The 24,496-nt window shown below is 37.0% G+C and overlaps 1 protein-coding gene across 1 annotated transcript in view; it reads left to right on the top strand.

Annotated features, from left to right (window-relative positions):
• The window catches only part of LOC119069868 (neurexin-3a-like), a 57,053-nt gene extending 36,781 nt beyond the window's left edge, over positions 1 to 20,272 (top strand). Inside the window, exons 4-5 of the mRNA XM_037174038.1 lie at positions 3,528 to 3,581; positions 20,120 to 20,272. Of these exons, the coding sequence (XP_037029933.1) occupies positions 3,528 to 3,581; positions 20,120 to 20,272 (207 nt within the window). The remainder of the gene's footprint in view (positions 1 to 3,527; positions 3,582 to 20,119) is intronic.
• Positions 20,273 to 24,496: the final 4,224 nt, after the last annotated feature.

The following is a 24,496-nucleotide window of genomic DNA, read 5'->3' as shown; positions in this document are numbered from 1 at the left end:
CCATAGTCGCAATGAAAATTTGATCAGATTCTTTAATAAATAATTTTATAAATAATAAACCGTTGAAAAGAAAAGAAAACTGACCTGATTCAAATAATTTGCCGTCCAAGAAAACACAAAAAATATACTGAATTCAAATTTTGAATTTACGAAGGGAACCAACACACAATGAGACCATGAACAACCTATCAAAAGGTAATATGTTTTTCTTAAACAACCAGATTCAATGCACCCCCGAGAATTGGTCGAAAAGATTTTTCTTCGCTTCGGTTGATACAAGAGCCGCACTGCAAAAGTGCACATACTGCATCGCATCTGCAAGAGAAGCACCATTTTGCGGAAGATAAATTTATCGTGTCAGTAATCTCTTTTTTGTATGTTAAGGCGGTTTCTCTGTGTCACTTCTTTGATCTTTCACACACAATGTGACAATGTGAGTGGAGTCTACACTGCAAATTTCTATAACATTTGACAGATGTCAAGTAAAGTGCTAATATATGAAATGTTGAGACGAAAACACAATCCATGAATTACTTAGCCAGCAACTTCCTGGACACTACTTGGTATTTATCAGGACCGAACTAGCTACCCTTTTATTTTCCTTAAATCATTTTAAAAATTCTGTCGACGTTTTGGGTAACTAATATGAGCAGTTCGGGCCAACAAGAAAATCTAATTTGACAAAAAAACAAATTTTCTTGTAAAAGCACAAAGTCTCCCAGAAGTTGATAAGTCCGCGAAGTGCCCCACTCAAAGCACAGTAAAAAACGAGCCGTCAGAACAGTCGGAGCGTTTGCTGCGACTGAGCCCCGTAGGAACCCGTACATCTATTGCGCACGTGACCCTAGTGCGTCTGTCACCCTAGTTGAAGTCAAATTATTATGAAATGTGTACATCTTACAAATTGCGCATAGCAAATGTAACACAAATTTCAAGTTGACCTAAAATTTTAATTTATTGAGAGGCCTAAGGCCTAGTTACGGCCTTAGTCCAACAACCCAAATTTTTTTTTCAACAACATTCTATTCTAAATTTACTCGAGATATATGCAAAATACACTTAGGGCCGTGTAGCGGGCTTAGTCCAAGGACCCAAATTTAATTTTTTTTCCAACAACATTCTATTTGGTGTTCGATTACCTTTCAAATGAAACAAAATTTAGGAAAATCGGATCAAATTTACTCGAGTTATATGCAAAACACACTTAGGGCCGTGGAGAGGCCTTAGTCCAAGGACCCAAATTTTAATTTTTTTTTTCAACAACATTCTATTCGATGTTCAATTACCTTTTAAATGAAACAAAAATTAGGAAAAACGGATGAAATTTACTCGAGTTATATGCAAAATACACTTAGGGCCGAGGAGCGGCCTCAGTCGAAGGACCTAATTTTCAAACATTTTTCTCACCACATTCTATTCGGTATTCAATTACCTTTCATATAAGACAACAATAAGCAAAATTGGATGAGATTTACTCGATTTATATGCAAAATACACTTAGGGCCGAGGAGCGGCCTCAGTCCAAGGACCCAAATTTAAAACGTTCTTCGCCACATTATATTCGGGCTTCGATTACCTTTCAAATGAAACAAAAATCACGAAAAAAGGATGAAATTTACTCGAGTTATATGCAAAATACACTTAGGGCCGAGTAGCCTTTCACTTCTAGGGCCCTAACTCACGGGCCATTCACCCGATTTTAATAAACTTTTTTTTCCTGGATCGGTATCAACATTAACTACCTTTTGCCGTTTCATTTACATTTTTTTTGCCGTAAATATCCCCAAAAGACCTTAAAGCACTTAGGCGGCCCTAACTCACGAAGGGCCGACCTAAATATGCCCATCTTCGAACGAAAGGGAAGAAATAGTTATTCCTAAACATAATTTTGAGACGATGCATCTCATGGACGCGGTGTAATCCGTAATTGTTAATACACATAAGTTGAAAGAATAAATGTAATAATTCATTTATTCATTAAAATGTATGCTCAAAGCGAGTATATTAATAAGGATGGGTGGTATTATCATTTTTATTTTATTTTAAAACGCCTGACCCAAGGATGTTCTTAAAATTGAACAAGGAATCTGAATTAACAAAAAAAATCTTAAAAATTGATTTTTCCCTTGTCTCTTTTTCGTAGTCGTAGCTTGAGGTTGCACACATTTCTGACTGATATATCTGGCATTTGCGAACTGCTAGCTGTAGTTAATAGCTGATGAATCCAGCTACAAAATAGCGTAGAGCGTTGACGATCTACGTCTTCACTCGGGCAGCGTGGCTCTGTCGCTCTATCAGTGTTCCCGACTAAGAATTTTCGACCAAAAATTGCAGAGCTTTATTTACAGCAATAAATCATGTCATAAAATGTCTTGTGAGTAAGGCTGTCTGAACAGGTAATCTCTTAGATTTATCAGGGTGGGACGATCACCTAGGTGATCTTGAAACACAGATTTTGTGATCCTTTGTTTCCTTCCCGGTCATCATTTAAATCAAGACAACCTTCCGGTCGCCGCCAGGAATCTGTCCAAAGTGGCAGGTCCCAGGGCGACAACTTCGGAGGGTTGTACGACGTAATCTCCAAGGAGCCTGCGTCTTAGTTGAAGAAATTTAGGACATTCACAAATGACGTGTATGCCCGTTTCTTCTTCTAATCCGCAGGAGCACCAAGGAGTCGCCGAGAGCCTTAGCTTATTGAGGTGCCGATTCAGCCCACAGTGTCCAGTAATTGCACCAACCACTCTCCTTATGCATTTCCGGTCCATGCTGAGCAAATCTTTGGCCCATCTAGCGTTCGGCCTCGGGAAGAATCGCTTCGTTTGAGCGCCTCCCTCGTACGCATTCCAGCGCTCCAAGTGTTTACCCTCCACCCATTTCGATCTCGCTTTGGCAAGCTCATCCGCCTTCTCGTTTCCATCCACGCCAGAGTGTGTGGGGACCCAAACCAAGCAAATCCGGTTATTTTGACCCACCGAGTTTAGGTAGTCTTTACATTCCTTGATTAGCTTGGAGATCGTTACGGGTGACGATATTGCTTTTATCATCCCCTCGTTATCGATACAGACCGTTACGTCCTCTCCTTGCGTTCCCAAAGGCAGAGCTTCTTGAACTCCTTTGAGCACTGTGAAGACTTCCGCCTGGGGGACGCTGGCAAACTTACCCAGGTGGAACCAGCTGCCTTCTTCGCTTTCTGGTCTGAAAACGCCGGCTCCGGTCCCTACCGAGGTTTTAGATCTCATAGAGATCCAGTGCAGAATTTTTTTTTTTGATAATGAGTTAAAAAATACTTGCAAGGCAAGGAAAAATTTCTTTGAGAATTTGGTTTGCTGTTTCAGATTCCTTGTTCAATTGTAAGTACAGCCAGGCCTTTTTAAATAAAATGCAGATTATAATCAATTTGTTCCAAATTATAACTAAGATTTTCGGGCAGAAATAAACCCGTTTCAATGACATTAGGAGAGTTTATTAAATTTACGTTAGATTTTCGTGTCTGGTGAATATTTTTTTTAATTAATAATAATTTTCAGTGTGGGGATGCTCCATGCGACAACTCCGAATTACCCCGAGAAAAAGTTACCAGAGTAAGTGTTCTTTTACATATTTTTGCTGCTTACAAAATGTTTTTTTTTTTTAAATAAATTTTATACCTTTTTCATTCAACGCATTTCAAATTTTCGGTGATAAATGCATTAATTCAAATTATAGAACACTAACACACTCACCGACCATTCACAAAACTCATTTTCATGTGTCGGGGCCGAAAATGAGGGAGTTTCGAGATTTTTCTCGGGTTTTCGACCCCTTACATGAAAAATTTTTTGAGTATCTGTTTTGGACGATTGATTTTAGGCACTTTCGCATGTAGCCCTCACTTTGTTCGGGCTACAACTCGCGAAATTGCCTAAAAACAATCGTCCAAAACAGATACACAAATAACTATTACAATTATTATCATTTTCATTGAAAAATGCATTCAACTCATTATATTTTGCAACTACAATCCACAACTAACAGTAATTAAATTTAAAAAGTGTTTGAATACAACAACTCCTAACAAACCCATAGAATTTTTAACATCAATCTAAACTTTAGTTTAGAACTCGTGCAATCAAATTGCTATTCCAACAATAAAACTTTCACGTTTTATTCTGAAACTCATGCATACACAGTAATTCGTTTATGAATTAGACAATTTAAAAAAAGACTATTGTAATTTTGGCGTCCAAATCTAAATATGGAGTGTTTCGTTTCGATTCACAATTTATTTTCCATTGAAACATTTCACAATCATTGACTAAATATTTATTACTAATTTCATAGCATTGCATTAGCACTCTTATTTCGGACGTCAAAAAGCCTCTAAATTTCGATACATGGATGCGTGTACACTTGCGTGTGTTGTATGTTATAGCTCACACGAAGAAAGCATGACTCCTGTCTCTACAAAAGAAATGCAAAGACTGACATGATATACCTTCAACACCCGAATATTTTTATGTTAATGCTTAGTTTCCTCTTACCAAAAAAAGTACTCCGTGTGAGAGACAAAATTGAATTTTTTCAATTTTTCCTTGTTTATTTGACAGCTTGCTCTCTCACGGCGCTCTAACGGCTCTCTCACGGAGTACTTTTTTTTAAGTGGAATGGGCACTTAATGCTAGAAGTAGAGGAACTGTTAGGATTTTTTTTTGACACATGTGTCATTGCCGCGCTAAGGGCAAAATAGATAATTGGAACGAAACTCTTTTTGTTCACGATGAAAACACATGTGGAAGATTCAACGAAAAAATTATGACCTATAGTTTTGAGAGAATGTTTATTTTCCCATCGCTCGATTTTTTCACTGTGAGTGCAACATTATCACGTCTCATATTTTGAGGAAAACGCCATCATCTCACCCCATTCGATTGAAGAATATCTCACTTTTCTTTCCTCGTTGAAAGTTGGAAATTGCATTTCGAGTGTGTTGTCTTTCACAACAAAGGCTTCCGAAGCTTCAGATTAAGGGAGAAAATTAATATTTTCTCGCCTGTGTTGTAAAAAGGATTTTCCATGTGTATGCGGTGTGATTAACCTTATTATTTCGACTCAAAAGGCCATGAGAAATAGTACATTGAATGACAAGGGGCGAAAGTAAAAAAATTCAACCGTGTGCGAGAGTTGATGCCCGCGCCGAAGGCAAGGGCCTCAATCGCACAGGTTGAATTTTTTTACTTTTGCCCCGAGTCGTTCATACTATTTTTTTTTATACCAACATCGAAAGTTGATACGTATCGCAAACATCAGAACAAAATGTTGAAATATGAAGGCATTTAGCCAGAAAATGCGGGGGTGCAGGGGGCGGCAGCCCCCTGGTATATCAAAAATTTAATTATTTAGCCACCACAACAACAACACACACAAAAATTAACAAATAAATAACAAATCATTCAGCAACAAAAAGTATCAACTTCGTATGTTAATTTCAATAAGAGCACTGGCGCACGCTTTATTTCAATTTTGATCGCAGTACACTTATTGACAAGAGTCGACTATTACATTATGTAGTCGACTTTCGCATTATGTATATTGACTTTCGCTTTATGTATTCTTTCTTTCTCCCCGCTCAAACACATAACTTGCATTTTTTTACTTTCGCCCCGGATTTCGAGGGCGAAAGTATCAACTTTCGATGTTGGTATCAAAAAAATGACTTTTTTAGAGCAATAGCGCTGCCGCTGTTCAAACATCAATAATTCAATTAAACTTTGAAATACATTAACATACCTTGCTACAGTCTGACCACAACCAACAAAATCGGTTGAGTTTACTCCAGTTATCGTGTTAACAAAGAGCAGTCAATATGCCCTGCGACTTAATCATCCCAACTTACAGATTCGAAAAATCATTTAAAGTAAATATACCGGATCGTAGTTTCTGGGATACCCCGAATGCAATTGCACACAATCACTTCTCGTGGTTCACTGATGGATCAAAAAAGGACGATCTAACCGGGTCGGGAATATTTTGCCCTAGCATAGCTAAAGAAATATCCGTGTCACTAGGAAATTTTTTAACAGTATTCACTACAGAAATTACTGGAATCATGGAATGCTGCAGAGAAATAATTAATAACCACGAAGCTAATGTCTCACCCATAAATATTTGCTCAGACAGTCAAGGTGCAATTAAAGCGATTAGCGGCTTTAAATTTTCATCTTCAATAGTCCTTGAATGTCGCGATACTCTAGAAGAACTATCTGGAAAACACCAAGTGTCACTTATTTGGGTTCCAGGGCACACGAATGTCGCTGGTAACGAAAAAGCAGATGAACTAGCAAGATTAGCTTCTAGTACACCTTTCATAGGACCTGAGCCAGCAATGGCCTTATCATTCTCAACACTTAATCGGCTCATTCTGAACAGTAAAACCAAAGAATTCAATAATTATTGGAATACCCTAGACTTTGCCAGACAGGCAAAAATATCGATCAGAATAAACAACAAAAATTCGAAATACTGCCTGTCACTCGATCGGAATAACCTCAGAAGACTTGCCGGCATACTTACAGGTCACAATTCTCTAAAGAAACATCTCCACACAATTGGGGTGGCAGACGATCCACACTGCGAAAAGTGTGGTGAAATCGAAAGCACAGAACACTTTCTTTGCGAATGCCCAGCATACATTATGGCTCGATCACAGTATCTAGGTTCATACGTAACCAAGTACACCTCGATATGGAGTATCGCTCCATCAAACATCCTCAAATTTCTAAACAAGACTAAAAGAATATAAACGACCGTGGGTACGCACAACAGGCCCATCTGAGGCTTAGGTGCAGGCGTAAAAGCCACCCACTTATTCTATCTATCTATCTATCTAACAAAGAGCAGAAAAGGCTTCTTTGGAGAACTACTACCAGATGGTTGAACTGATATCGCCCATTTTCGAACTTGACCTGAGGATTTCAATACTTCGTCGACTAAAAAAAAGTTTTTGAAAATCGGTTGAACTTTGCTCTGGTTATCGTGTTAACAAAGGGCAGAAAAGGCTTCTTTCGAGAACTACTACCAGATGGTTGAACCGATATCGCCCATTTTCGAACTTGACCTGAGGATTTCAATACTCCGTCGAATAAAAAAAAGTTTTTGAAAATCGGTTGAACTTTGCTCCAGTTATCGTGTTAACAAAGAGCAGAAAAGGCTTCTTTGGAGAACTACTACCAGATGGTTGAACTGATATCGCCCATTTTCGAACTTGACCTGAGGATTTCAATACTTCGTCGACTAAAAAAAAGTTTTTGAAAATCGGTAGAACTTTGCTCTGGTTATCGTGTTAAGAAAGAGCAGAAAAGGCTTCTTTCGAGAACTACTACCAGATGGTTGAACTGATATCGCCCATTTTCGAACTTGACCTGAGGATTTCAATACTCCGTCGAATAAAAAAAAGTTTTTGAAAATCGGTTGAACTTTGCTCCAGTTATTGTGTTATCAAAGGGCAGAAAAGGCTTCTTTCGAGAACTACTACCAGATGGTTGAACCGATATCGCCCATTTTCGAACCCTGAGGATTTCAATACTTCGTCGACTAAAAAAAAGTTTTTGAAAATCGGTTGAGATTTACTCAAGCTATCGTGTTAACAAAGGGCACAAAATAACATTTAACGTTTTTTCATCACATTTCCATCCATTTTTAATCATAGTGAACGTGTTACACCTCCAGGGTGACACCATTTCACCGAAATTATTCACGGCGATTCTGCAGAGTATTTTTAGGAAGTTAAACTGGAGTAAAATGGGATTAAAGATAAATGGAGAGTACCTGAGCAATCTCCGCTTCGCTGATGACATTGTACCGATAGCAGCGAATCTAGGTCAGGCTCAGCTTATGCTACAACAGTTAAGTGAAGAGGCGAGCAAAGTTGGCCTCAAGATGAACTTATCGAAAACAAAAGTCATGACCAACATCGGGGACGATAGAGAAATCAAAATTGGTGACACTGTCATTGAACGAGTCGACAGCTATGTATATCTAGGACATAAACTGAAGTTAGGTCTGGACAACCAAACTGCAGAAATAAGACGTAGGATTGGTCTTGCATGGGCAGCGTTCGGAAAACTCAGACTAATTTTCAAAAGCAAAATGAATAATAGTCTGAAACGCAAAGTTTTCGACACTTGTGTCCTTCCAGTGCTCACTTATGGAGCGGAAACGTTAACTTTAACAAAAGCATCCGAAGATAAATTGAGAGTGACACAAAGAGCCATGGAACGGAGTATGCTTGGAATAACACTCAGAGACAGAATGACGAATCAATGGATTCGACAACAAACCAGGGTCGTTGATGTCATGGAAAGAATAGCATCTCTGAAATGGAGCTGGGCGGGACATATTGCAAGAAGGACAGACGAACGTTGGACCAAAAAGATCATGAACTGGCGACCATATAAAAGACGAGCTATAGGTAGACCACCAGAGAGATGGACAAACGGAATTAAGAATATTGCAGGTACAAACTGGCAGCAAATGGCAATGGATCGTACGAAATGGAAAGAAGTTGGAGAGGCCTACATCCAGCAGTGGATAGAAACAGGCTGAAAAAGAAGAAGAAGAAGAAGAACGTGTTACGTATGGTGTATTTTCTTTTGTAAAACCCATGACTTACAGTCAAGGGAATTATCATTACATACCGTATTTAACGTCCAGGTCTCAGATGGTAGTTTTTGGGAGACGTCATTCAACTTGAACTATGATTCATCTTGTTTTCTTACCCATTCTAGTGTATTCCCCTGAAAATGTAAATAGAATTTTAAACGCATTATGTGCTTATCCGGAAATATTTCACACACGACCTCACCACATCTACACTAACAAAATACGTCAGTTGACGGTTTCTTCGATGAAATGGCATCTGATATTACTGATGCTTAATCTATCATGCATAATATGTGCATTGTGCAGTCTAAGCGATTTTCTACCGTTTATTTTACAATGTTTTAGCATTCATTTTATGAATAATCTTGCATCTTTGAACATTAAAACCGAAACCAAATGTGCTCATATATGATCAATATCTACAAAAAGTTGGGAGAGTTGGGTGGAATGTCTGTTTGCTTAGATATTCTTTAACAATGAAGTGTGTGGAAATACAGCTGATTTCATTGCGCAGTAACACTAATTTTGTAGGTCTAGTGTTTGTATTGACATCTATGATTTTATAGTTACTTAGCCAGAATATCCTTGCAAGGAAAACCATTCTATGATATTTTAAGCACGTTCTATGAATTAAAGACATCGAACTAAAGTGATACTCTGAAAAAAGATTGTCAACACCAACTGCTTGCAATCGAAGAACGACTCACTCAACACCGTGTGTGACCATATTATTAAGATGAAACACACATCTAAATGAAGTTGAAATTCGAAAGTGCGAAATATTTCTGTAAATTTAATTAAAACATATTCATGCACATTTCCAAAAAACACACTTATATGAAAGCCATTATTTCATTCATATGACAAAAATATGACAGCTACATTTAGTGTGTAGTAGATCAGAATACAACATCGACATAGTCTTGCTATTCATAGACTTCGAAAAAGCTTTCGATTCAGTGGAAACATGGTCGATATTGGACGCATTAGACGAATGTAGAGTAGACTCAAGGTACTCCAACACAATTCGATATGTGTACAAAAATGCTACTTCATGTATAAAACTTCATAAGAGCACGGAGAAATTCAGAATTGGCCGAGGTGTAAGGCAGGGTGACACCATTTCACCGAAATTATTCACGGCGATTCTGCAGAGTATTTTTAGGAAGTTAAACTGGAGTAAAATGGGAATAAAGATAAATGGAGAGTACCTGAGCAATATCCGCTTCGCTGATGACATTGTACCGATAGCAGCGAATCTAGGTCAGGCTCAGCTTATGCTACAACAGTTAAGTGAAGAGGCAAGCAAAGTTGGCCTCAAGATGAACTTATCGAAAACAAAAGTCATGACCAACATCGGGGACGATAGAGAAATCAAAATTGGTGACACTGTCATTGAACGAGTCGACAGCTATGTATATCTAGGACATAAACTGAAGTTAGGTCTGGACAACCAAACTGCAGAAATAAGACGTAGGATTGGTCTTGCATGGGCAGCGTTCGGAAAACTCAGACTAATTTTCAAAATCAAAATGAATAATAGTCTGAAACGCAAAGTTTTCGACACTTGTGTCCTTCCAGTGCTCACTTATGGAGCGGAAACGTTAACTTTAACGAAAGCATCCGAAGATAAATTGAAAGTGACACAAAGAGCCATGGAACGGAGTATGCTCGGAATAACACTCAGAGACAGAATGACGAATCAATGGATTCGACAACAAACCAGGGTCGTTGATGTCATGGAAAGAATAGCATCTCTGAAATGGAGCTGGGCGGGACATATTGCAAGAAGGACAGACGAACGTTGGACCAAAAAGATCATGAACTGGCGACCATATAAAAGACGAGCTACAGGTAGACCACCAGAGAGATGGACAAACGGAATTAAGAATATTGCAGGTACAAACTGGCAGCAAATGGCAATGGATCGTACGAAATGGAAAGAAGTTGGAGAGGCCTACATCCAGCAGTGGATCGAAACAGGCTGAAAAAGAAGAAGAAGAAGAAGATCAGTGTTGCCGTGCTTCATATAAAATGTACGCGAAATTATGAATTTGAAAAATTTGTTTGTTCGCAAAATTTTTGGATCATTTTCGAATTTCAGGTTTCAGGTTTCAATGTGGAATTTATTTTAGGGTTAGAATGTCCAACAAAATGGTGGAAAGCAGTCATCTTGGAAATTCTTTGAATTTTTTGTATTTATTGTATTTAGGCCTATATGGCACATACATAGTTGCAGTAAATTGATAATCATAGAGTTTCGTTGACGGATAACTTTTTCCGGCATTTCAAGAAAATAGCGGCCATCTTGAAATTTCGTATTTTTTTTAGATATTTTCGGCTATGGAGAGTTGGGAAAAGTATCGCTTGTACAGTTTCGTTGACGGAAGACTTTTTTCGATATTTCAAGATCATGGCGGCCATCTTGAAATTTCGTATTTTTGAGATATTTTCGGCTATACGGCATGTAGATAGTTGGGACAAAGTGTCACTTGTACAGTTTCGATTGCGAAATTTTTTTTTCTAGATTTCAAGAAAATTGCGGCCATTTTGTGAAATTTCGGATTTTAGAGATATTTTCGGCTATACGGCAGGTAGAGAGTTGGTATAAAGTGTCGCTTGTACAGTTTCGTTGGTGGAAAACTTTTTTCGATATTTCAAGAAAATTGCGGCCATCTTGAAATTTCGTATGTTTGAGATATTTCCGGCTGTACGGCATGTAGAGAGTTGGGATAAAGTATCGTTTGTATAGTTTCGTTGGTGGAAAACTTTTATCGATATTTCCAGAAAATGGCGGCCATCTTGAAATTTCGTATTTTTGAGATATTTCCGGCTATATGGCATGTAGAGAGTTGGGATAAAGTGTCACTTGTACATTTACTGCATGTTCAACTTAAGAAAACACAATTTCAGATCATTTATCAGAGTTTTAATGTCCATCGACGCACTCAGTGCATTAAGTGATTTCCAGTGTTTGATAACTTGGCGCAAAATATCATAAGTGGAAACAACTTAATTGACTGGGAACATCGATGTCTGTTAAAATTCGAAAATGTCTCAACCAAAAAAAGCCCACTGTAATTGTACTTGGGATAAATTGTCACTTGTAGAGCTTGCTTAACTCTATGTATTACCCAAAACTTCCAAAACAACTGATAATCCCACAAAAACCTCAAAGAGGAAAAGGTGACGCTAGTTAGTAAAAATTAAACTTCCAAAACATTTGATATCGGTTTTGGTGACGCATTCTGCGCCTCAACGTAATCAATTTTTACCAAGAAAATTTTAACAAGAAAATATGTTAACGAGAAGTTTACCGATGAGATTTTACAACGAAAGCTTTACAAAAAAATGCGTCACAAAGTGGCAGATGATTATTGTCGTATGAGGGGTTTCCTCAGCATCTGCCCCTTGTGACGCATTTTTTTTGTAAAGCTTTCGTTGTAAAATCTCATCGGTAAACTTCTCGTTGACATATTTTCTTGTTAAAATTTTCTTGGTAAAAATTGATTACGTTGAGGCGCAGAATGCGTCACCAAAACCGATATCAAATGTTTTGGAAGTTTAATTTTTACTACACTAGCGTCACCTTTTCCTCTTTGAGGTTTTTGTGGGATCTTCTTATAATATGACATGAGCAACAAACATCAGTTTTCTCAACTAATTTCCATTAGAAATGAAAAGAATTGACTTATCCACTAACAGATTCTTGAATATCGATTTTATATTTTGTTATCAAGACAATTACGTTAATGTTGTCGTTTGACGCTTTTTGTACAAACCCCCATCCCCGTATTTCAACCATTTTAAAAAGCAATCTCGAATTTCCGAATGAAATCGCGTTCTGTCTATGTTTTTTTTTAAATGATTAATAATAACCATCAATTACTACTCGTATACATTTAAAAATATTAGTAAAACGGAAGTGTTGCTTTCACCGCTCTCCATATATAAACATCATTAGCTCTACACACATACACGCTTGTCGTTGCTCTACATCAATCTTTTGCTTGGAAAAAATGTCAACCTCAATCAGAAATTAATTTATTATCTAGAACACTTACTCGAAAATTATGGAGAAGAAGTCTCTTTTTTTGGTTATTGGAGGGGAGTGGTTGATTCAGTCACCATTACACTCATTCCACTGCACCATTTTCCTAATTTCAATTACTAGCAGCATAAGTATAATCCACTTTAGACTTGTAAAAGCATAAAATATCGAGCAAAAAGTCGATACTTACGAACTTTTAATTAGTCGAGAAAGTGATTTTTTTGTGATAAATGAGAATGTTAGTCAGCCTATGCTCTTATGACATAACCGAAACGTTTTCTCTGTAGTCAGAAAATTGTGTCAACTGATACTGTATGCATTAGGGTATGAGACTCTTAAGTTGCGCAAAATGAGCAAAACTTGATATCCGAATAACATTCATGATTAAATGCATGAATAATTGGTACGAAAAATCATAAATTGACATTACATTTCTAAATTTATTGCATTCATTTTAAATTATGCAAAAAAAAACGTTTTAGATCGATAACCATTTCCATTTAAAAGTTCGTACGATCTGCATCGGTTGGTACGTGTCACATATTAGGGAACGTCAGGTTTCTTTAACGAAAAATCCAATCGGAACAAAAACGGAAAGGGCAAGTTTAGCAGATCCATTGAAAAATAATTAATATTTGACATGAAAGTCTTATCGCTCGACATATATTGGACTAATTGAAAAAATAATTAGTTTACGAGACTTCTGGGACACACTGGTAGTTTGATTAATTAAAATCCGTGTACTCTATATTTAATTGTTTTTCAATGGATCTGTCAAATTTTCGCTATCCGTTTGAGTTTGGATTTTTCGTTCGTCAACTGGTTGCTATTCAGTCGTTCAATCGGAATGATGAATTTAAAAATGAAACTTTTCATTGAAAGTTGATATCAAAATAAGCACTTTTCTCAAACGTACCTCATTAAAATATTGCTTTGTTCGTCCGAAAATCAATTTCAAAAACCAAGCCGGTTGATATGACAGCGTTGATATGTGCTTTTAAATAGTTTTTTGAAATACTTTGAAAAACGAAGAAAATACTCTTCAATTTCTAGTGTTGTCTAGAGGCACAATCAATTGAAATGAAAAGTTAAAACATGTTTTCATGCAACGCGTCCCTTTTTATTGCCAATTCTTTCGACCAACAAAAAGACTTTTCCTTATTGTCCTCAAGAAACGTTCGTTTCTGATTTAAATGAAAAATCACATCTAGAATCATGTTATACTTTCAGAAAGTATTTAATTATGTTGATGTTTGACCTGCTTGACTAATTGATGTTTGACACGAAATTTAACAGCCAATTAGACATTAAGCAAGTTTATAAAAACAGCGACATGCAGCTAGATTTATCTCTTTCTGCTCTTGAGAACACAAAATCCAACAAAATCAACTAAAATTTTTGGACAATAATGATAGAAGTGAAAAGAATAATGCTTTGTTAAGACGAAGTAGTTTTCCGATGTGACTGGACTGGCTTTGCAAATATTTGATCTACCGATTTCCCTTCTCGGACACTAGCGTCTTGATGATCTACTTCATACGTAACGGTTTTAAAATAGTCGTTTTCTTCCCTCCGCTGAAACTTCGGAAGCCTTTGTTGTGAAAAAAAGGTGTTTAACTCGGGAAAGAAGATGGAAATTACATTTTCTCAGGTGAATTGTCGAACAACACCCTAGAAATGCAAATTGTAACTTTTCTTCCCTTGTCGAACAAATAACTATTGCGGTAGTGAAGATGAATATTTGTTGGACAACAGAACCTTTGTGACATCGTCTCATACAATTTTGACATGCAACTAGCTCAAAATCAGTGTTACCAACACAAATTCTTTATTTAGCCTACGTTTTTCTTCTACATGCAGCTTTTCTTCATTTTCATATAATGGCTTCATGCTGTCTTCATGCGAGCAGGATTGAATTCTTGTCCATTTCCATGTCACTTACCTGTCTCCCCTCCTTCATGTGGACATCATTTGTGAATGATCCCTGTACAGATTTATTGTCTTTATACCAACATAATCTTGACAAATAAATTATTATCGAACCCAACTTGACGTTTAAGTTTGATATAGTAAAACAAATCAATAAAAAGAATTTCTAGCATTTCAGTAAAATAAAACCTTCACATTTAGAAATGGGGAAAAAACAAACAAAAATTTATGCATGAAATAAACGTAAACATATTATACGCTAAAAAAAGTTCTCTTTCATTTCTGATATTGAGGATGGTGTTGTGGGGGAATTTTTATTGGACCTGACAACATAAAATGGTTTTTTTTGGGTGTGCGCTTTCAGTAAAAATGCTTTATCTTCTTCTTCTTCTTCTTTTTCAGCCTGTTTCTATCCACTGCTGGATGTAGGCCTCTCCAACTTCTTTCCATTTCGTACGATCCATTGCCATTTGCTGCCAGTTTGTACCTGCAATATTCTTAATTCCGTTTGTCCATCTCTCTGGTGGTCTACCTATAGCTCGTCTTTTATATGGTCGCCAGTTCATGATCTTTATGTATGCATGAAAAACATACACTTTACTAATATTTTTTTCTTTATTATTTTATTCCACATTCAAAGTTACAACTAAACGAATTAAATGATTAGATTATTACTGCTCTGTTGATGAATGTTCTTGAAGGACAAATTCCAGCGTTATATTTACTTTGCTTTTAAACAAGAATTTTTTCCACGCTTTACATATTATATTATAGTCACCAACTATATGTACAGTTTATAGAGAGGGTGATAGCACTAGATTTGTTAGAAATATTTGATACAAACAATAAATAAGAGAACGTGAAGAGTGCATGATGTTATCGATAGAGGAGCATTGACCGAAGTTACAAGCACAAAACGATAGGTGACGATAAAGTAGATTTTTATGTTGACGAATATTCCACCTCGAGCCAAAGGGGAGTTGTGCAACTGCACTTTCTATGTGTTTTTTTTATATTTATGCGTTGTGATTAACCTTATTTTACTTGCAGCACCCTTCGAAAATGAAATTTTCTCAAGGGACACAGTGTCAATTCACTTGTTGTAATTTGCATTTTCGCAAAGCCTCGCAGGGCTTTGCAAGTAAAATACCTTACGTAATTGTTTGGAGATTTTATTTATTTATTTATCGCCTTCGGCTCTGGCTACCTCCTCCCTCTCGTCAAAAAAATCTCCAAATGTTTTAGCGTAACAAATTGAAGTTTTTGGTTCGTGGAAAAAAACGGGTAATCACTTTGCACACATGAAAAACGGTGTGTTCACCTTCCAAATTCTAAATGGAACGATTCGTTGCCCTCATAAAAAGCTATTATGTCAGTTCTATTTATTTTATCTACGCGTCGTGTCGCAGCCTTCGTTCCCGATGTATATAAGTTGTTCCACCAAATAGTTTTGTAGTAAAAGCCGCCAACTTGTTTGTGGCACAAACGTTGTGCACACATTCTTCACATTTAACATTTCAAACAATCAGTTTTCAACAAATCAATTGCTTAAATAAAATGGAAATTGATTGGGCTTCGACCACATTCGATTTTGATTTTCTCATTTTACAAATCGCAGTGAAGATGGAATTCGCATATTATTCCCTTGACTGTAAGTCATGGGTTTTACAAAAGAAAATACACCGTACGTAACACGTTCACTATGATCAGAAATGTATGGAAATGTTATGAAAAAACGTTAAATGTTGAAATTTTTTGCCCTTTGTTAACACGATAACTGGAGTAATGTTCAACCGATTTTCAAAAAAAAAAAATGTTTGGTGGAGAATGGAATTAATTCCTGAGGTTAGGTTCTAAGATAGATTATGTTGGTCTAACGAACAAGCTGATGTTGCTAACAGAATTTTTGTATCTCAATACCTCAATAGTATTTTTCTTGTTATGTGACTTCGCCTTGTAAACAAAACCGAATAAATAGAACAAAATTAACGAGTGTGAAGTTTGCGGCCAGAGCGAAGCGAGGGCCGCAATTCACACGAGTGTAAATTTTATTGAAAACATACGTCATTTTTTACCGGGCATTTTATTTACAAAGTTTCGAAGATTTTCAGTGAAACTAAACAGAATTAAATCATAATGAGAGATTTGTTGGACCGTTCTAGTAGTTCTTCTTCTAAATGCGTTTTTGTGGTCATCAACATACAAAATTTCATTTCATTGAAATTGATCAATAAATCATTGTCAATAAAAATACTATTGAGAAGCTCAGACAAACAGTCAAGGGATCTGACCCACCCAACAGGTGGGACCTAGTGGATACAACGAACAATTACAAATGTTATGATAATAGAAACTGCCATTGATGTGCATTCCACTTTTGGATTAGTATAGCGTGAGGCTGGGGCGTTTTGGAAAAGTCTTTTAGGTTGAGCTTTCAATTGATACACGCAGTAGCAGTTTTGCATAGAAGTTTAGTTTGCAGGCATTTTCGGTGCATAGCAAAAAAATAAAGTAAAAAATGTTTTCGACAAGGGAGAAAAAAGACCGAACTGTTACCTCGTTTCTTTTGAAAAATTGTGTAACAGATTGGTTGTTTGGTTTCGTGAAGAAACACCCCCGCACGAATACGAAAAACGTTGTGTTCACCTCTGAGAGAAACAATGCAAAACTTCGATCTTATTGGAAATCCAATGTTCTCCCCTCGGTAAACAAATATCTAATACCAGTTGGAAACGTAGATTACATTCCTCAGCAGGTCGCTGATGTACGAATATGTATCCAAAGCTCACACAGAACCGAGTAGTATGACTTATTTGCGCTCGGGGTACTACAGTGAACTGGTTTTCATGGCTTTTCTTTCCTTGATTGGTATCATCCGTTTAAATCATGTCCGGAGCGATAGCGGAGGACTTGACGCAGTCTAACTTCCACAAAAAGAACGAAGAAATTTTTTTGAGACGCGGCAACTATATATAGGCGAGAATTTAAGTTTCTTTCCTTTGGCCTGTATCACCACAAATCCTATTTTATCTTATTCGCGCTTCAAATACGAGCAAAACGAGCTATCACTCGACTATGTAACTTTAAAATTGCCGGAGATACATCGTTTTGAAGTTGGTCATTTTGATAGAAAATGCACCAAATTAACGTTTTCCAAACAATCAAAATCTTTCAACTTACTCTGTATGTACGGTCGATCTCGGAAACTAGTCAGCCAATCTCCATGAAATTTTACAGGAACCTCAGGGTGGGCATAAAAATGAAAATGTGATACGCCATTACCCCAGGAAAAACCAGAATTTTGTTTTATTGGCCTCGAAGTGGTTTCTGAGTGTGATTTTCGAGGGTCGGGAACGCGTTTTCGGCTGTAGCTTAGCTGTATTGAAACCTACAGAGGCGTGCGACCCATCAAATGAAAGGTATTCGTAACACGATTCGAACAAAAAAATAATTAAAAAAATCGGGGCAGATTCGTTTGAGCTAGAGTGATTAGAGTGACCAAATTTTGAGCTACTCGAGCGTAGGATGAAAGGACTAATATTTTTTTGGGTTATGAGAGATAGAGAATTACTTACTTCGGCAAAGTCTCAGAGTTTTACGAGTAGAACAGAGGGGCATATGTAAAAAATGTCGAAAGTTGGAAATGGGTGGGTCAATTATGTTTTTAGAGGTATTTCTTGAATGGTGGCAGATAGAGAGTTACTTTCTTCGGCAAAGTCTCAGAGTTTTACGAGTAGAAAAGAAGGGCATTTGTGAAAAATGTCGAAAGTTGGAAATGGGTGGGTCAATTGGGGTTTTAGAGATATTTCTTGAATGGTGGCAGATAGAGAATTACTTTCTTCGTCAAATTTTCGATTTTCGTCTTTCGAATTTCGTCAAATTTTCGATTTTCGTCAAATTTTCCATTTTCGTCAAATTTTCGATTTTCGTCAAATTTTCGAATTTCGTCAAATTTTCGAATTTCGTCAAATTTTCGAATTTCGTCAAATTTTCGAATTTCATCAAATTTTTGATTTTCGTCAAATTTTCGATTTTCGTCAAATTTTCGAATTTCGTCAAATTTTCAAATTTCGCCAAATTTCCGAATTTCTGTTATAAACTGTTATAAAAAGCAGTGTTCTAAAACTTCTAAAACGACTGATATCCCAACAAAAATCTCTTCGAGAAAAGTGTGACGCAGTCTTTGAAGTACAATTTCTAAAATGAATGATATCGCTAGAGTTGACGCTTTCAGCTTCGTTACGCAAAAATTAAATTTTACACCCAATTTTAGTTCAAACAAGCTGGCTTAGTTTTTCTCATCATCTGCCAAATAATTTTTACCAAAAAAAATTTGACTGGAAATAACCAAAATTTTACCAAAAAAATCTGCGTCGCAAAGTGGCAAATGTTCAGGAACAGACCAGCAAGAAAATTTATCTGCCACATGCGACGCAGATTTTTTTGGTAAAATTTTGGTTGTTTTCAGTCAAATTTTTTTTTGGTAAAAATTATTTGGCAGATGATGAGAAAAACTAAGCCAGCTTGTTTGAACTAAAATTGGGTGTAAAATTTAATTTTTGCGTAACGAAGCTGAAAGCGTCAACTCTAGCGATATCATTCATTTTAGAAATTGTACTTCAAAGACTGCGTCACACTTTTCTCGAAGAGATTTTTGTTGGGATATGAACTTCGATTATATTTCAGATGAAAAATTCGAATTACAAGTCTTAAAAATGGCTTATTAAACCTAAAAGCTCACACTATCCCGTACGGTGCTAAAAATAAACGAATTATAGCTCTCCATTTGTGTCTCTCGGTTCATAGAAAAATCATTAATTCTGCCGGAAAATGTTGTGTCATTTTCCAATCCAAAATATTGTACTGTTCTATAACTTATTTATTGCTTGTATAACCTTGTTGCTTTCAAGATACAACAAAACATAAAATAAATTTTCATATGAAGCACTTCTACCTGAAACAATACCTTTAAAGTTGTTAAAACTGAAACATTATACTACGTACGTACACCATATACGTACATATGTTCTACATGGGGCTTGTCAAACCCGAAAACTTTATGACACCTTCACATTTGGAACCCATATTTGCTCAATATTCTACCCATATTCTACGACAAAAAGCTTAATTTAAACAAAACGTCAAGTGCTTTAATATAAAACGACACCCCTATAAAAACAAACATGAGCTTATACATTTATTTAAATTACTGCCTCCATTCGGATATACGTAACAAAAAAAAATGTTTTTTTTTTGTGTTTAATAGATAAAGGTGATATGGAGCTATGCTCGGTATATTATCCTTCTGTTCGTCTATGCTGTATTATATCCACTTTAAATAACTATACGGGGTTTTTTCTTCGCCTTCAATTTCTTTTGCCAAAGTTTTCTTGAGAATAAAGGCGAGTGAGAGACAGAGAAATGGATAGAAAAATGTTAAATATTTCATTTCTCTTTATACAAATATGTAATTCTTTTTCCCTCTTTTTTTTGAAATTCCAGGGTCTGCGTAGCAATATTACTGATGCTTGTGAAAGACACGATCCATGCCAACATGGTGGCATTTGCATATCAACAGATTCCGGTCCATTGTGTGAATGCAGAAATTTGGAATATGAGGGCACATATTGTGAGAGAGGTAAGTTGGCAGAGTAAATAAATTTTTTTCAACGCTCTACCACGAAGTGATTTTGCGATGGATTTTTTAGCTTTCATCACAGTTGACGACAGTCAAATTTAGACGGGAATTTCTTTCCGGCTGTTTTTCAGCTGGTCACTCATACAAACAAAACTGCTCATAAATTTTAATGCGGTTCTGCCACTACATTAACGTATTAACCGGTATAAACAGGTGATGGATCAGCTGAAAAACAGCTGAATCAAATTTATGTATGTCTATTTCACTGACATGAAGTAGACTTAAAAAAAAATATTTTGCTAATTTTCGTTGAAATTGTAAAGATGAAAATTATATTGTCCATATGTATTTTTATTTCAATGAACACATCAAAGAAACACTGAAAATGTACATTGACATTGAAAAAGTGGTAATTGGAATTTTTAATTTGCGTTTAAGAAAGTACCAATTTCGTGAGTTACCAACGTAAAAGAAATAACAAATTAGGATGTTTTATTTGTGGACAGTTCATTTTGATTGTGTTCATTATGATTGTGATCACCGTGATAACCAAAAAACCTTCTTCTTCTTCTTCTTCTTTTTCAGCCTGTTTCTATCCACTGCTGGATGTAGGCCTCTCCAACTTCTTTCCATTTCGTACGATCCATTGCCATTTGCTGCCAGTTTGTACCTGCAATATTCTTAATTCCGTTTGTCCATCTCTCTGGTGGTCTACCTATAGCTCGTCTTTTATATGGTCGCCAGTTCATGATCTTTTTGGTCCAACGTTCGTCTGTCCTTCTTGCAATATGTCCCGCCCAGCTCCATTTCAGAGATGCTATTCTTTCCATGACATCAACGACCCTGGTTTGTTGTCGAATCCATTGATTCGTCATTCTGTCTCTGAGTGTTATTCCGAGCATACTCCGTTCCATGGCTCTTTGTGTCACTTTCAATTTATCTTCGGATGCTTTCGTTAAAGTTAACGTTTCCGCTCCATAAGTGAGCACTGGAAGGACACAAGTGTCGAAAACTTTGCGTTTCAGACTATTATTCATTTTGCTTTTGAAAATTAGTCTGAGTTTTCCGAACGCTGCCCATGCAAGACCAATCCTACGTCTTATTTCTGCAGTTTGGTTGTCCAGACCTAACTTCAGTTTATGTCCTAGATATACATAGCTGTCGACTCGTTCAATGACAGTGTCACCAATTTTGATTTCTCTATCGTCCCCGATGTTGGTCATGACTTTTGTTTTCGATAAGTTCATCTTGAGGCCAACTTTGCTCGCCTCTTCTCTTAACTGTTGTAGCATAAGCTGAGCCTGACCTAGATTCGCTGCTATCGGTACAATGTCATCAGCGAAGCGGAGATTGCTCAGGTACTCTCCATTTATCTTTATTCCCATTTTACTCCAGTTTAACTTCCTAAAAATACTCTGCAGAATCGCCGTGAATAATTTCGGTGAAATGGTGTCACCCTGCCTTACACCTCGGCCAATTCTGAATTTCTCCGTGCTCTTATGAAGTTTTATACATGAAGTAGCATTTTTGTACACATATCGAATTGTGTTGGAGTACCTTGAGTCTACTCTACATTCGTCTAATGCGTCCAATATCGACCATGTTTCCACTGAATCGAAAGCTTTTTCGAAGTCTATGAATAGCAAGACTATGTCGATGTTGTATTCACGACACTTCTCAATAAGCGTTCTCATCACTTGCAAATGGTCGTTTGTGCTGAAACCAGATCTGAAAGCAGCTTGTTCAACAGGTTGGTAGAAGTCGAACTTGTTAGTGTTCCTCTTCGTAATGATTTTCATAAACAACTTGTAGAGTGTTGACAATAGGCTTATGGTCGGTAATTTTCCAGCTTTGTTATGTCTCCTTTTTTATGCAGCAATGTAATTACCGCATTTTCCCAAGCTTCTGGTACTTCTTCCCATTGGAGACATTGATTAAACAAAGCCGTGATTGCCTTTAATAATGAGTCTCCACCTAGTTTAATGGCTTCCACTGGAACACCATCTTCTCCGGGAGACTTTTTGTTTTTCATCTCGGCTACTACGGTCTTGACTTCATCAACAGTTATGTCGGGCATATCCTCCGATCCCACGTTTCTTATTATTGGTCTATCTTCGGTTTCTTCTGTTGGACTCTGTCTTGCTGAAGAAAACAAATTCTCATAAAATTCTGTTGGCAACGTTTAATATCGCATTTCGATCCGTTTGGATCGTTCCTGTTTTGTCTCGTAGTTTGAAGATTTCTTTTTTGGCGTTTGTCATTTTTCTCCGTAGGACTTTCATATTGCAGTTAGCTTCAATTATGTTTTGAGCCAATTGGACATTATATTTTCTTTCATCTGATCTCCTTGCTTTGTTGATACTTTTAGACAGGTTCCGGTATTCCACCGAATCTCGTCCTCCGTTTTTTACCAACTCTGCTCTGCTTGCGATCAGGTCTAATGTTTCTCTGCTGAGTTTTGATTCTTTCCCTTGGACGGATTTGCATTTGGATTTCATGAAACCCATTATTGTATCGACGATTTTGGTATTCAATTCGTCCAATGTTTCACATTGATTGTTGACGTTATCTAATTCGGCAGTCATTTTCGTAGCAAATTCTTCATTTTGTGTGTAAAGCCGTTGTACGTCAATCCTTTTCACTTTTCTGAACTAGTTGTGATCTTTGAAATCTGGTATTTAACGTGACTCTTGCACGAACCATTCGGTGATCACTACCGGTTGAAAAAATGTTTAGGACCGTAACGTTCTTAACGGTTGACTTACAGCCAGTTATGATGTAATCGATCTCATTTTTCGTTACACCATCTGCACTAGCCCAAGTCCATTTCCGTTGAGGCTTTCCTGCAAAAATGAATTCATTTCGTACAAATTGTGTTGCTGTAAGAAGTTGAGTAAAGTATTTCCACGCTCATTTCTTTGGTCGTTGCTAAAACTACCAACAGAAACTTCGGAGTCTTCTTCTCGTTTTCCCAGCTTCGCATTGAAATCACCGATTAGATATTGGTAATGTGAAGGGTTTTCGTCCAGAGCTTTCTCGACATCTTCATAGAATCTTTCTACTTCTTCGTCATCATGAGTGGACGTGGGTGCGTAAACCTGAATTAATTTGACACTGTATCTGTTATTTATCTTCAGGCTTACGTATATCACTCGATCGGATATGCTTTTCGTGTGGATTATGCGATCCGACCACCGCTTGTTTATGAACAATCCGACACCGTGCATCAGCATCTGACTGTCACTTCCTCGGTAGAAGAATGTATGCCCTGATTGTAATTTCAGGCATTCCTCTCCAGGTTTTCTCACTTCGCTCACTCCCACAACATCCCATTTTTATCTTTTCTAGCTCTTCTTCCATTTCTTGCATTTTTTGTCTTGACGACAATGTTCTGGCATTATATGTGGCAATGTATAATTCGTTATGGCTTCGTTTGAAGGTTTTTAGCATTAAAACACCACGCTTGCTACTGCGGGTTGGTGAGTATGAAAGCTTTACTTTGCTCGCCCCCGGTAATCCTCGAGCTCTGACCCGCACATTTCTGCACGTTCCGGGACCACCGTGCCTATCAAAGTGCACAGTGCCCGACGGGGTAGTGTTACTCTTTTTGAACATTCTTTTCCATAAAGCTTTGCCCATTCTTTTGAACCTATCTGAGCAAAAGGTTATTCGTCCTTTAAAAGCTTAACCTAGTAGCTAATAAGAATTCTGGGATCGTTCTATCCTTTGGCTTCCTGATCGTGTTGTTTCACCTCAACGTTGGTCCCTTAACCCCAATTCTTTCGGCTTCCAGCTCACGATTCATTCAACCTTAAGATTGATCTATCTAATCCTATCTTATTTACTGCTACGTCCTCGTTAAACTTCATTCCCTCCACTCTTTTTCAAACTGGCTTGGGACAGTCTTTGGCGGTGTTAACCAAAAAACCAACACTAAGAAACAAAATATTCCTACCAGCTGACAAATAATATCCCATTTCGATTCTTTAGAGTTTCCGTACGTGAAAAAATATCTTTCGTCATGAGTTCGTCGTGGCAATGATTTTTTTAATTAATTTCTATAAAAAACACTTTTCAATTTTTTTTAGGTAAATCGTGTTTTTATAACAAAAATAAACTTTTATTGAAAAATGCTCGCGGTTTATTGTTGTGATTGCTTGGTAAGTAATCTTTCTTCTTACTTCTTTCTTCCTTCTTTTTCAGCCTTTTCTTAAATCCACTGCTGGATGTAGGCCTTCCCC

Source organism: Bradysia coprophila (genome assembly GCF_014529535.1).
Source record: "Bradysia coprophila strain Holo2 chromosome X unlocalized genomic scaffold, BU_Bcop_v1 contig_399, whole genome shotgun sequence".
Lineage (NCBI taxonomy): Eukaryota > Metazoa > Arthropoda > Insecta > Diptera > Sciaridae > Bradysia > Bradysia coprophila.
Note: the sequence above shows the minus strand (reverse complement) of the source record. Positions and strands in the feature narration are given on the sequence as shown.